At 43.0% G+C, this 13,620-nt stretch overlaps 1 protein-coding gene across 1 annotated transcript in view; it reads right to left on the bottom strand.

The window, feature by feature from the left end:
* Positions 1 to 13,620, bottom strand: part of LOC127414860 (adherens junction-associated protein 1-like) — an 83,147-nt gene that overhangs the window by 28,683 nt on the left and 40,844 nt on the right. The window contains exon 2 of the mRNA XM_051653213.1: positions 11,870 to 12,588. Within this exon, the coding sequence (XP_051509173.1) occupies positions 11,870 to 12,588 (719 nt within the window). The remainder of the gene's footprint in view (positions 1 to 11,869; positions 12,589 to 13,620) is intronic.

Here is a 13,620-nt window from a genome sequence, read left to right as displayed (position 1 = left end):
TCCAGTTTGAATACATGCATAATTTTGTCTTTCCTTATTAAATGTTCAATTAACCTTTGAGCCAGGGGAGGTGATAACGAGCTCGAAGCACAGAGCAGCAGGACTGTAAGGCATTTTAAACAACTCACGCACATCGTTAACCTGGAGGCTCCATCTGTGATCTTCATGGTAATGCTAGCATCTTAAATAGAGACAAAGGACACACACAAACACTTACGAGCAGGATCCAAAATTAACATTCGCCAAGCGCCATGTATGAGTAAAAATTGTCTTTAGCAAGTAAGCCAGTAAGAGTTATTCGCCAGTTGGTTAGTAATTTTATTAGGAGCTCCAACATAATACATGGTTCAAGTTAAACCATAAGAATGATATTCTGACCCTTGCTGGTGTAAGTGACATTGGTGATGAAAGTCACATAGGGTACAACAGGGCTAAAGGCACATCTTAAGTAAAATGTGCTTTTATTCTGGTCACAAGATGTATCAAGATTGAAAATCTATTATTTTTTTTTATTATTGAATATTGATGGAGCAACATCATTTGTGTGATATAATGTTGTTTTGATTAAAATTCAGTTTTTAAAAAAAGGTGGTGAGGGAGCCACACTTGGGGTAAAAGGCCGTATGTCGTGTAGATATAAGGGCAATAGTTATGGTGCAAAATTTGAGAATTTGACTTCAGAAAAGGGTGCATGATTTCCTGTTATATTACAGATATAGATATATACAGTTTCATTTTCTGTTAATGCATGATTTTCTGTAAAGCTGCTTTGAAATGATGTGTGTTGTGAAAGGCGCTATACAAATACAAATGATGACTTATTAATTTCAAACACATTTGGCATTTTATAACATCTCAAGTATTCTATAAACAAATTAATCTCCACTGTGATTAGATCAGTCAAGTTGAGACCACTTTGAACATTTTTCAGAACAAATCTATTCCACCCACTTAAAAAAAAAAAAAAAAAAAAAAATGTTTTCTAGGGCTCTTTAGCCCCTACAACAGGGGGGCTTTGTACCCCAAATACCATCACTCGGTCACTTTCACTTATACGACAGCTATTAAGAAAACTTTTGATTTAATGACCTTTAACAAAACTGAAAATTATAAATAAGTATTTTGTCTCAAAATGAATGTGTAAATTCCCCTAGCTACATTGATTTACAACATTAAAAAAAATATATTAAAAATTAAATCAAATTGCCCCAAAATTAACCTTTAGACACCACATGCAAATATCTCATGAATCAGGAATATTTTGCAGCACATAGTGACAAAAAGGTGTTTAGGAAAGTACTGTGGTAGTCTTTTGTGGCAGCGGGGGCATGGTCAAGCGTCCGTCTGGAGAGAGAGAAAGCGGTAAGGGCACTTGCACCTGAGCTAGATTATGTTTAACACGTTTCTAATTCCAGTGAGCATGGGGAGAGTGGCATATAAGCAGCCACGCCACCAGCAAAAGAGAGGGAGAGAGAGTCTGGCACAAGGATGGCCACGGTGCTCCTGAAGCTGTTACATTTATTCTGTTATGTTTGTGAAGCTAATGAGTTGAAGTTACTACGTGCCTGTGAAGCTGATGTGCTTAAGTTACTACGTGCCTGTGAAGCTGATGAGTTTGTGAAGTTGTAAAGCACTGAGATGGCTGATTAAAAGTCTTACCTGAGCCTGGAAAACCCGCTTCCCTGTGTTCTCCTTTCACTCTAACTCCCTTACATTGGTGCCGAATCCCGGGAGTCGAAGTACGTCCCATGGAGCCCTCCCAGCTGAGCGAGATCCTCTAGTCCCTCGCTAGCCTGCATCAGAACCATCAGCAAGCCCTGCTTGAGCTCTGCCAGGACCAGGATCGCCGGTTTTTTAAATCTTGCGGGCTCAAGCAGAGGACCGGCATGCAATCCGGAGCCTCCTCGGCCAGGAGAAAGCCCCGGCCACGACCCCGGACAGCTGCAGCTCCCTGCCTCCACCCCCGCTCCTGAAGATGGGGGCGGATGACGACACCAAAGCTTTCATTGATCTGTTTGAGTGGACCGCAGGGATTTGGGGCTGGCTGCATGACCATTGGGCGGCCAGGCTCCTCCCGTTGCTGTCCGGGGAAGCCCAGCTCGCTGCCCAACAACTGCCGGCGGCTAACCTCCTGGCCTACGACGACTTGAAGAGGGCCATCCTGCAGCAGGTGGGTCTATCGAACCCTGAAGCTCGGGAAGACCGACCGCCCATTTGCGTTCTCTCAACGGCTCCGAGACATGTGCCGGAAGTGGCTACTGGCGGGGAGGTGCGACATCGAGGGATTGATAGATCAAGTGGTGCTGGAACAGTTGGTCCATCAACTGCCCAGTGGGATGGCGGAGTGGGTCCAGTGCCACCGCCCGGCGTCGCTGGAAGAAGCTGTTCAGCTCATGGAGGACCATTTGGCGGCGTACACGAGGGTGGAAGAGCCCTCCTCTCTCTCTCTCTCCCCTCCCCCTGTGTGTTCCCCAGTCTCTTCCCCCTCCCCTCTTCTCTCTCACTCTGCTCTCTCCCTAGGGCCCGTTCCTGCCCTGCGGAGGCAAGGAGGTCCACTGCCGAGGCCGGTTCCCCGCACGCGGGGATCTGCACCACCGTCAGCCCCTACAGTGCCCCGCTGCTCTCCCTCTCAGGTGGAAGTGTCTGCCAATGCAAGTGCAGGCGTGGCGCCTGGGCCGGCCTGCTGGAGTTGCGGGGATCCGAGGCACTTCTGGGATCAGTGCCCTGTGATGGAAAAACTCTATGTAAAAAAACATAGAGTGGAGGCCACGGTTAGTTCCCGCCTCACCCATGGATGGGTCCTGCCCGAAAGTGATGAGATGTGAAATGTGCGATGCTCTGGCAGGGGAGGCGGAGCCAGGGCCATCTTCGGCTGCTCCACGTCAGGATGACGTGAGGGGGGGAGAGGCTGCAGCCCCGCCCATCCTCAAGGGATTTCCCGAAGGGGATTTCCCTTTGGAGCAGTCACAAGACGAAACCCTCAAGCATGCCTTAGACCAAGTGAGAGTGATCGATGGTCAACAACTCCAGCCGAATGTCGCACTTTCATATCCATATTTCGCAATTATAAATGAGCAGTTGTATAGAGTGACGCAGGACACTTGAACAAAGGAAGATACAACCCAGCTCTTAATACCACGGAGCCGTCAAGAAATGGTTTTCCAGGCGGCTCATTATAATCCCATGGCGGCTCATCTAGGGGAAAAGAAAACACTGAACCGTCTAATAGCCATTTTTATTGGCCGGGCATTGGCGGTGATGTCCGCAGGTGGTGTGCGGAATGCCGCGAATGTCAGCTGGTGAATCCACCAGCCACCCCAAAAGCGCCATTGTGCCCTCTGCCGCTGATCGAGGTCCCCTTCGAGAGAATTGGAATGGACCTCGTCGGGCCATTAGAACGGTCAGCACACGGACATCGTTTTGTATTAGTCCTAGTGGATTATGCAACGCGATATCCGGTAGCAGTGCCTCTTCGCAGCAACTCAGCACATAGTGTTGCGGAGGCACTCTTCAAGATAATCTCCTGGGTGGGGATTCCGAAAGAAATCCTCACCGATCAGGGCACAACCTTTATGTCACAAACACTACGTGAGCTTTACGAATTATTGGGCATTAAGTCAACAGATGGCCTGGTGGAGCGGTTTAAAAAAACCTTAAAAATATGATTCATAAGTTCGTGCACGAGGATACTAGAAATTGGGACAAATGGCTTGATCCCCTGTTATTCGCAGTACGAGAGGTCCCACAAGCCTCCGCAGGATTTTCCCCATTCGAGCTGCTATATGGGCGGCGCCCGCGCGGCGTGCTTGATGTCATATGCGAAGCTTGGGAGGAGGGACCTTCAAACAGTAAGAATGAAATTCAATATGTTCTTGATCTTAGAGCAAAACTCCACACCTTTTCGCAACTAACATAGGAGAATTTGCTCCAAGCACAAGAACGACAGTGCCGGCTGTATGACAGGGGAACTCGGCTGCGGGAATTTGCACCGGGAGATAAGGTACTCGTATTACTCCCCACATCGAGCTCCAAATTACTTGGCAAGTGGCAAGGACCCTTTGAGGTCACACGACGTGTGGGGGATCTCGATTATGAAGTAAAGCGGACCGATAGAGGGGGTTCACGTCAAATTTATCATCTTAACCTCCTGAAATTATGGAGGGAGGTGGTCCCTATGATGCTGGCTACGGTAGTTCCAGAGAGAGCGGAGCTCGGGCCGGAGGTGAATACGAAACACAATAATTTCACCCCGGTCACTTGCGGAGACCACCTCACACCGTACCAACTCACAGAGGTTGCCAAACTACAACAAGAATTCGCAGATGTATTTTCCCCTCTACCAGGTCGCACGAACCTCATCCAACACCACATCGAGACTAAGCTGGGGGTGGTGGTACGTAGCCATCCCTACTGATTGCCCGAGCACAAAAAGAAAATTGTCCGGGATGAATTGGATGCAATGCTCGATATGGGGGTAATAGAGGAATCCTACAACGATTGGTCCAGCCCGGTTGTTCTTGTTCCTAAGAGCGACGGGTCTGTACGGTTATGTGTGGATTATAGAAAAGTCAACACGGTGTCTAAATTTGATGCATATCCAATGCCTCGTGTTGATGAGTTGCTCGATCGGTTGGGCACTGCTTGATTTTATTCGACACTGGATTTGACAAAGGGTTATTGGCAGATCCCCTTGACACCAATTTCCAGTGAAAAAACAGCCTTCTCCACACCGTTCGGATTACACCAATTTGTGACGCTTCCGTTCGGTTTGTTTGGAGCCCCGGCTACGTTTCAGCGTCTCATGGACCGAATCTTCAGACCGCATTTGGCTTACACCGATGCATACTTAGATGACATCATCATTCACAGTAATGATTGGCAGCAGCACATGCAGCACCTGAGGGCATTTCTGAGATTGCTGCGACGGGCGGGACTCACAGCAAACCCCAAGAAGTGCGCGATTGGGTGGGTGGAGGTATGGTATCTGGGGATCCACTTGGGCCATGGGCAGGTGCGCCCCCAAATTGACAAGACTGCGGCAACTGTGGCCTGCCTGAGGCCCAAGATCAAAAAGGGGGTGAGACAGTTCCTGGGGCTGGCTGGCTATTATAGGAGATTTGTGCCTAATTATTCAGACGTCACCAGCCCGCTGACTGATCTCACTAAAAAAGGGAGCTCCAGACCTGGTCCAGTGGACGGAGCAGTGTCAACAAATTGACAAGACCGCAAGTGAAAGCCGCACTTTTTGGGGGGACACTTTTACATTCACCTGATTTCTCTCTCCCTTTTGTCTTGCAGACGGACGCTTCAGACAGAGGGCTGGGGGCCGTACTCTCGCAGGTGGTGGAGGGGGATAAGCGCCCAGTGCTGTACATTATCCGTAAGCTCCTGCTGAGGGAGACTAAGTACAGCACTGTGGAAAATCTCTCAGGACGGACACTTGACCACACCCCTGCTGCCACATATCCCCACTGCCCGACTCAGGCCAGGGAGGCATCCGGCCTGTCTACCACTCCCTCCCCACCCCCATTTCTGGAGAGGAAATCAGCGACAGCCATCTATGCTCCCGGTCTGTGGACCACCTTGAACTTAAATGGCTGAAGAGCCAGATACCAATGGGTGATCCACATGTTGGTATCTTTCATGCGGTGGAGCCACTGGAGTGGGGCGTGATCCGAGCAGAGGGTGAAGGCCCACCCCAACAGGTAGTACCGGAGAGTGAGGACCACCCACTTGATGGCGAGACACTCCTTGCACCTGAGCTAGATTATGTTTAACACCTGTTTCTAATTCCAGTGAGCATGGGGAGAGAGGCATATAAGCAGCCACGCCACCAGCAGAAGAGAGAGAGAGAGAGAGTCTGGCACAAGGAAGGCCAAGGTGCTCCTGAAGCTGTTACATTTATTCTGTTATGTATGTGAAGCTAATGAGTTGAAGTTACTACGTGCCTGTGAAGCTGATGTGCTTAAGTTACTTCACGCCTGTGAAGCTGATGTGTTGAAGTTACTACGTGCCTGTGAAGCTGATGTGTTGAAGTTGCTATGTGTCTGTGAAGCTGATGAGTTTGTAAAGCACTGAGGTGGCTGATTAAAAGTCTTACCTGAGCCTGGAAAACCTGCTTCCCTGTGTTCTCCTTTCACTCTAACTCCCTTACATCTTTGTTGCTATTTAGTGTTTTGGGTGAAAATAAAATCAAAGGAGCCTTTTACCCAGTGGGGCCTTTAGCCCCGTTGTAAGCTAAAAATCTTCATCAGATGTTTTTTTTTTTTTTTTTTCAGATCTCCATGTGGACACAGATATGTAGAATATTCCTCGTATTTAGTAACATGATCACAGAAAAATTGACATTTGTCTTCTGAAAGTTCATGTACCTTAATACAGTATGAACCCTGTTCAGTCAAATTACTGACAAACGCCATCCCCCATACATTTTTGCATCAAGTCAAGTGCGAGTACATTTCCCTCTAGCACTACTGATTACATTGCATGCGCAACCCCCCAAGACATGGGTTCTGGTCCTTTTGGAACAATGGTGAGTGCAATTTTGAGTTTGCATTTTCATTCGAAAATTACATTTTTACTCCACGGACCATTAGGTTTAGGGTTGGGGTTTGGGATATGTGCCCATGTGGCCTTACGTTCAACAGCACTTCCAGCTTCAGCCACTGGGAGCAGTAATTCAAATTTTGGTAAGCACAGACCAATTTCAGCAGCAAAATGTTCGACTTACTGTTGCCAAAATTACAGTGTGATTAGGCTGTTTTAAGAGACCAAAACGAAAACATGAGGAACAAAATCACGTGATACTGTGCTGTCTGTCACAAATATGCAAGGAAAAACAGCAAAATAATCACATTGTCAATGTGATCAACTATATTTTACATTTACCAGATGCTTTTATCCAAAGTGACACAGTGCATTCAATTATACATTTTATCAGTTTTTGTGTTCCCTGGGATTTGAACCCATGATCTTGTTGTTGCTAGCACCATAATCTAGCAGTTGCGCTACAGGAACCCATTTTTTAAAAATAAAATATAACACAATATATACAATTATATAACACAATATATCATGGCAGGTAATTATTCTCAGGTTTGGCAAAAAGCTAATTTTGGACTCTGTTTATGAGCAATCACACAGGTTTGTATACATGGACACAAACACATAAAAACACACTCTTATGCACATACACAAAAATTTAATAGTAAACAACAGAACCACTGTGGTCTCTAGCGATAAAATCTCCATTGTGCTACCAGAGACAAGACTGTCACCAGCAGAAACAATATAAATCTAAAATATAGTTTAGTCAGCACTCAGCTGATGGACAGAAGCTGGTAGGTGATACATTGCACACAGTTGCGATGCAATGTTCCTTGGGAGAAAACCAGATACAGTTCATTATTAAACTGTGTGTGTGGTCTCGGATGCTCATGATAAAAAATAAATAAAAAATAAAAAATTGGGGAATGTGCGAAAATTGTCAGAATGTTTGGTTTAAATAACGATTCAATCAGTCCTCTTTGTGTTTGGATTGCTTAAAACACCACAAATAAACAAGGACATAAACTTTCTATTTAAAGGTAGAAAATGGGAAGCCCATCAGAATGTTTGGGTTAAGTCATGATTCTTCATGTTTTGATTGCTTGCAACACAGTGAATAAACAAGGACATCAACATTCTGTTTAGAAGTAAACAATACATGTACAAAAAAGATATGTAATCATTAATATAGTTAAAAACAAATAATTTTGTTTTGTTGTCACATGCTGGTAAATAGTAATTTACTGTGTAAACTTTATTAAAAAACAAAACTTTGCCTGACGAACGTTGTTGACCAGAACATTGTGTTATTTAATAAAGTTTTACAACCATTGCATTAACTGTGTTCTATGCACCTGCCCTCAACCACCCAGGAAAGATTTATTTATTTGTATAAGGTTAACAAAAGCTAAACTTCTCATAAAATATTAATTGCAGGTCCAGCAAGTATGACAAAAATGTCCATTAGCAACATGTTCTGTTGAAAGATATCTCCATTAGTAAAAAGAACTAGTGCATCTATTTAATGCTGCTGGTGTCCTGAACTTAAAAGAGACATGTGAACAAACAGTGACACTTATCTCCTTGCATTTCACATGCTCTGACATGAACTGAGCAGGACACTTGCTCGTATGCCTAATGCTCCAGTTTTGTATTCATGGCCCATGGCTTTTTTTTCCCCATTACTCGACATGTCAGAAGCAGTTTAGTGCTGGTGCAGGTGTTTGCTAGAGGTTAAATTTACCTGAGATGCTCACTGAATGGGGAAGCGTAGGGACATCACCTTGATTGGAATTTCATTTCATCAGACAGGTTCAGTTCTACATCTGCAGATATGGATAATTATGACATGCCTTAAGGGCACTACACATTCATACTGTATATGAAAGGCACGTCCATGGGCGTAGATTCGGCTTGAACATTGTATGGGGGGGGGGGGGGGGGGTTGTACTTGCTTGTTTTGATTATATGATTAAATGAAAATCATTAGATTTTTTTTTTAACCACCTTCCATATTTACAGTAAAGAACAGAGTAAATGTAAGCCTCCAGGCTTTCATAAATAGGGGATTTTCTTATCAACGAGGTATTTTTCCATCTGCAGAGCAGGACTGACTGTCATTATATTATTTTACTGGTCAGATTTTAATATTCTGATGTTGCTTATTGTTTGAGTCATTGATGAGTGACTTTCCAGCATTTTTATTTATTTTTTCCTTTATGGCAAAATACGACTTAAAAGAGAGTTATGGACTAAACAATTTATTCAATTTTCATGCCTCAGTTGTATTAAAATAGCAATTAACACCGGTATTTCTCCTATTCCCCAGATAATTAAAATATGCAAAAACATCACAGCATTGTCTAGATGAGCCAATTACACTTGCTTCCACACACTGGAGCAAAAAAATACAAACCGGTCAAATTAATTTAGCAGCAAATTGGAGATTAAACTGCTAACTGCACATGAATAATATAATGGTGCTCTACAAATGTGAGACACTACATCAGGTCTACCTCAGGTAAAGATTGTGAGCTGTCAATTTGCTGCTTTTGCTATCCTGCATTTACCTACCCAGCCCTTATAAAGATCAGATGAAATGAAGAAGAGGAAGGGAGGAGGAGGTTATTGGAACAGCAATTTAGAGATTAAGGGAAGCCTCACATTGGCCTTTAAATGTTATGACACTGCTGTCGTCACTCCAGATAGACTTCATTTAGCTAATCATTCCTTTGTTTAATGAGGCTGTGACATTTGATTGGAGGCTGACCTTTGTGTTGAAATATAATTCGACATGCATCGATGTATGTACGTTTGCCCAATCAGGGAAGTCATAAAATTGTTCTCGCTTGTATATTACTAACCATGAGTTTAATTTATGGAGGATTGTATTGTTAATGTCCCTCTCAACTAATGTAATTTATGCATGCTAATGTGCAAAACTGGTAAAGATAAATAACTTCACAGTACCGCAGATATGCAATATAAAATTGTGAAATCAAAACATCTTTTCCTCCAGTCATCAGTGAGTCCATGTTGAGTGTCATGTCAGTCGTATTTTATATCATATGTCTGTGGCTGTACCATACTCCTAATTGGGCATTAAACTTTCACCCAATTTGCAGACTATAACAGACCTCAGTGCACAGCATACACAGATAGTGTCAAACCAATTTGTAGACAGTGTCAAGACAGTCACCTGTTTTGCACAGATTTATGGAGCACAATAGTTGATCTACCCAGAGGGCACTGAATGGAATGGAGGACTGGCCTTTGCATTACCAACCAGGACAAATTGCAGCCTGGTGGTGAACATTAAAGCTAATACTAATCATCATCCTTCTAGGACAGAGAATATAATATTCTCCAGATGCTGAGGTTGCATATATGTTGGCTACTCTGTCTAGAACATATGAAGCTGGCTCTGTCATGTACATAATATAGATTATGAAATGCAGCCAATGATCATAAATATAACAGTACTTAAGTACATAAGATGGCATATCTCCACTTCAACACCATCCAGCAGCCTGATGTTTCTCTCAATTAGCCTATTAACCAATTCAACTGAGCAATCTGACAAACTTTCAAAGCCAGCATATTGTTTTTGTTCCATGTTTGCATTTAAATGTTGAGCAGAGCAACAGTTTTTGAAAATTAGATTTATTTAATAGCAAAGTTTTATGAGCATGCCAATATTTTTACCAAAACAGTAGCTAGATGCATGCTCTTGGCTCTTCGACAATTCAACCACCTTCTTTGCTGAAAGTTTTCAGCCAGTTATGTGCCAAGTACAGCTTTGAGAATGTATTCCACCCTCAGTTTTCCTAAGAAGAGCCCACACAGTGTTTGATGAACTGCACTGTGATGAGTACCAAAAAGACCTCTGCACCATGTTCATGCATGACCTTAAACCAACTGAGGTTCCAATCCCTAAAAATATCTTTGCATGCTAAAAGCTGATGTATCAAATTTTTTAATGATAAAATACTTTCTTCTATCCCAGCTTAATATGCAGAGACAAATGTAAGTAAATGATTCATAGGTTGCTTTCCCCCCAAAAAATAAAAACTGGGGCTCTGTGGCACTTTCAAACATTCCTCTTGTTGTTTGAGTGGTTAATCTAGCCCTACACAACATGGGCTCAACCAAAGCTACTATCTGTAATATCTGTTTGACTATCTGTTTGTTCGACCAATGGCAAACGGAGAGTTTATTCTGAAATCTGTTTGAAAAAAAAAAAAGGTTTTTCTTGCATTTCTATATGAGATGCTAGTCTATTGTAATGTAAATATAATGTTAAATTCCGTGATGATGCAAATGCTGTGCAGCAAAACTTTGCTGTACTTTATTTGGCCCATAAAAATTGGAGGAGGGTAAGATCGCTTTGACAATTGCAGTTTTTTTTTTTCATCTTTGGGCTCCCAAACTTCTGTATTCTGACATAGTTCCATTTGGAAGGAATAAAGTTTTACACATGTGGCATGAACAACCAGATTATTTCACACTTGGCCGAGTCGCGTCTTGTCTCATACTGCTTTCTGAGGTAGTCTGAGTGATTGGATTGTTATCCGCCTCAAATACGTCTTGGAGGGCATTAACACTTGTTCTTTTCATTATCAGATAGCTATCCGATTAGTAAAAATAAAGTGCCTGAACCAATGGCAGAACCATTACATACACTGCCGGTCAAACGTTTTGAAACACTTGACTGAAATGTTTCTCATGATCTTAACAATCTTTTGATCTGAAGGCGTATGCTTAAATGTTTGAAATTAGTTCTGTAGACAAAAATATAATTGTGCCACCATATTAATTTATTTCATTATAAAACTAAAATTTAATTAATTGTTTGTTTTGTTTTTTTTAATTGATGACTTGGACCAAATAATAAAGAAAAGCAGCCGATAAGTGCCCAACATAGATGGGAACTCCTTCAATACTGTTTAAAATGCATCCCAGGGTGATACCTCAAGAAGTTGGTTGAGAAAATGTCAAGAGTACATGTCTACAAATTCTAGGCAAAGGGTGACTACTATGAAGATGCTAAAATATAACACAGTTTTGATATATTTTGGATGTTGTTTAGTCACCACATAATTCCCATAGTTCCATTTATGTTATTCCATAGTTTTGATGACTTTATTATTCTAAAATGTGAAAAAAAAAAAAAAAAAAAAAAAAAAAATATATATATATATATATATATATATATATATAATGAAGAATGAGTACGTGTATCAAAACCTTTGACCGGTAGTGTAGATTTTAAAACAAAAGCTAAATCGATACATTTATGACATTACTCATACAGATGCCCTACCTGGTGTGTCCCCAAAAGGTTTCTGTGGTTTGGCAGTCACTCTGGAGTTAGCGCTTGGCTGTGTGGTGCTGTGCCTTTTAGGATGCGTGGTTGTAATCACCGCATACGTCCTTTGGGGGCTCCACGTAGTAGTGCTAGTTACACCAACTGTGGTGGTGGAGGGTGTTATTGAGGTGACTGTGGTGTTGGGGGTCACCCTTGCGTCCACTTCAAGTCCCTCATCGACCCCTGTGGGGCCCCAGTCAATAAATCCTGCCACTGTGGTGGTCCTCCCCTCCAGGGAGTCATAGGCATCCCCTTTCAGCTGCCTCTGTGAGCGAGATAAATGCAGATTTAAATCAGATTTACTCCCGTCTGGTAATGCAACCGACTTCCCTTTGTCGGAGGGGGTCAATTTGCACTCTGCGCAAAGTTGTTGTTTCTGGAGAGACCGGCGGTTCCTTTGCCCCCATAAGGTGGTGCCCCCCAGCTGTAATGGCAAAGGAGGGGAAAAACCACGATGCAAGGTGCCCAGAGTCCTCATGTGCTGGCCATTGAGCATGTCCCGAATGGGCAGAGGGTGTGGCTGCCGGTAGGGCACTGTTCTGGGCAGTATTTTGAGCATGAGCCCCTGGCCTACTGGTGCACACAGAGACAGATCCAATGTAATATGGACAAGGATGAAGAGGATCCACATTCTACATCCCAGCATTCCCCCAGGTCTCCAAGCATCCATGGAACTGGAGAGCCGAGAAAGAAAGACAGAGAGAAATCAGCCAAACTGAAGCACCTTAATCAGAGTGCTTGTTTTCATCCTCCACTATCACATCACAGCAAGAGGATGCTGACTCAATAAGATTCACGCAAGTTCTTTACATTAAAGACTCCCTTGTTAGATCTTTCAAAGACAGAATAGATAGGCCTCTGCAGCATTCTTTGTAGCGTCCTTATTTCCAACACTATTTTCCAGTCTAGCGATTTTCGCTCTAGGCTTCGTTCTGCTCTGTGACTCACTAAATTCTCATAAATTGAACTCCAATATTAATTAGATGTCTGATTCCCCCCTAACAGCTAGATGCTAAAAGCACTCTTCAATGTTGTTGTCAAAGACTTTTACTTTCAAAGCCCTCACACCTTAACTTTGCCTCACAAATGTCTGTTACATTTTTGAAATCTACTAAAATTAGAATCTGTCATTGGTCTAATTATCTTGACACAGATAGGAAAACAACAAACCCCTTGAACCACAAAATGCCCCATTTATTTCAACTGAGACTCTGCCTCTATGGTTTGAAACCTTGTTTTAAGCCTAGGGCTTTTCCCTAAGGATTGAGTTTTGGTATCTGTTCTAATACATTGGCCCAAGCTGTCATACCTTTTTATGAGTACAGTGTTGTGTCTACAAACCAAGGATCTTTATTGATCCAGACAGAGAGAGAGAGTTCATCAAGGGATAGAGAATCTGTTATCTTTACTGTCCTTCAATTAAATTGGTCATGGTCAAGGGCTAATTTAGAGGGATTAATGAACCCACACATGGCCATACATTGTTAAGCAGTGTATATTATTGGTCTGTTCCAAAACTTAGTGAACTGCCTTGCTGTCTCCTGCCTACATAGGCAGCTGTCTTTTATGGCAGCATCCAAACTGAAATGGAGCTTCATAAGAGGATGATTTGGAACTCTCTTCATAGGTAGCAATTCCACGCTTCGTTCAAATAGCGCTTCTCACGCACAGTGCACGGAACCCATGACTCGCAACTGATTTTAAAG

This window comes from Myxocyprinus asiaticus, chromosome 24 (assembly GCF_019703515.2).
Source record: "Myxocyprinus asiaticus isolate MX2 ecotype Aquarium Trade chromosome 24, UBuf_Myxa_2, whole genome shotgun sequence".
Classification (NCBI taxonomy): Eukaryota; Metazoa; Chordata; class Actinopteri; order Cypriniformes; family Catostomidae; genus Myxocyprinus; species Myxocyprinus asiaticus.
This window is presented reverse-complemented; position numbering and strand designations above follow the sequence as displayed.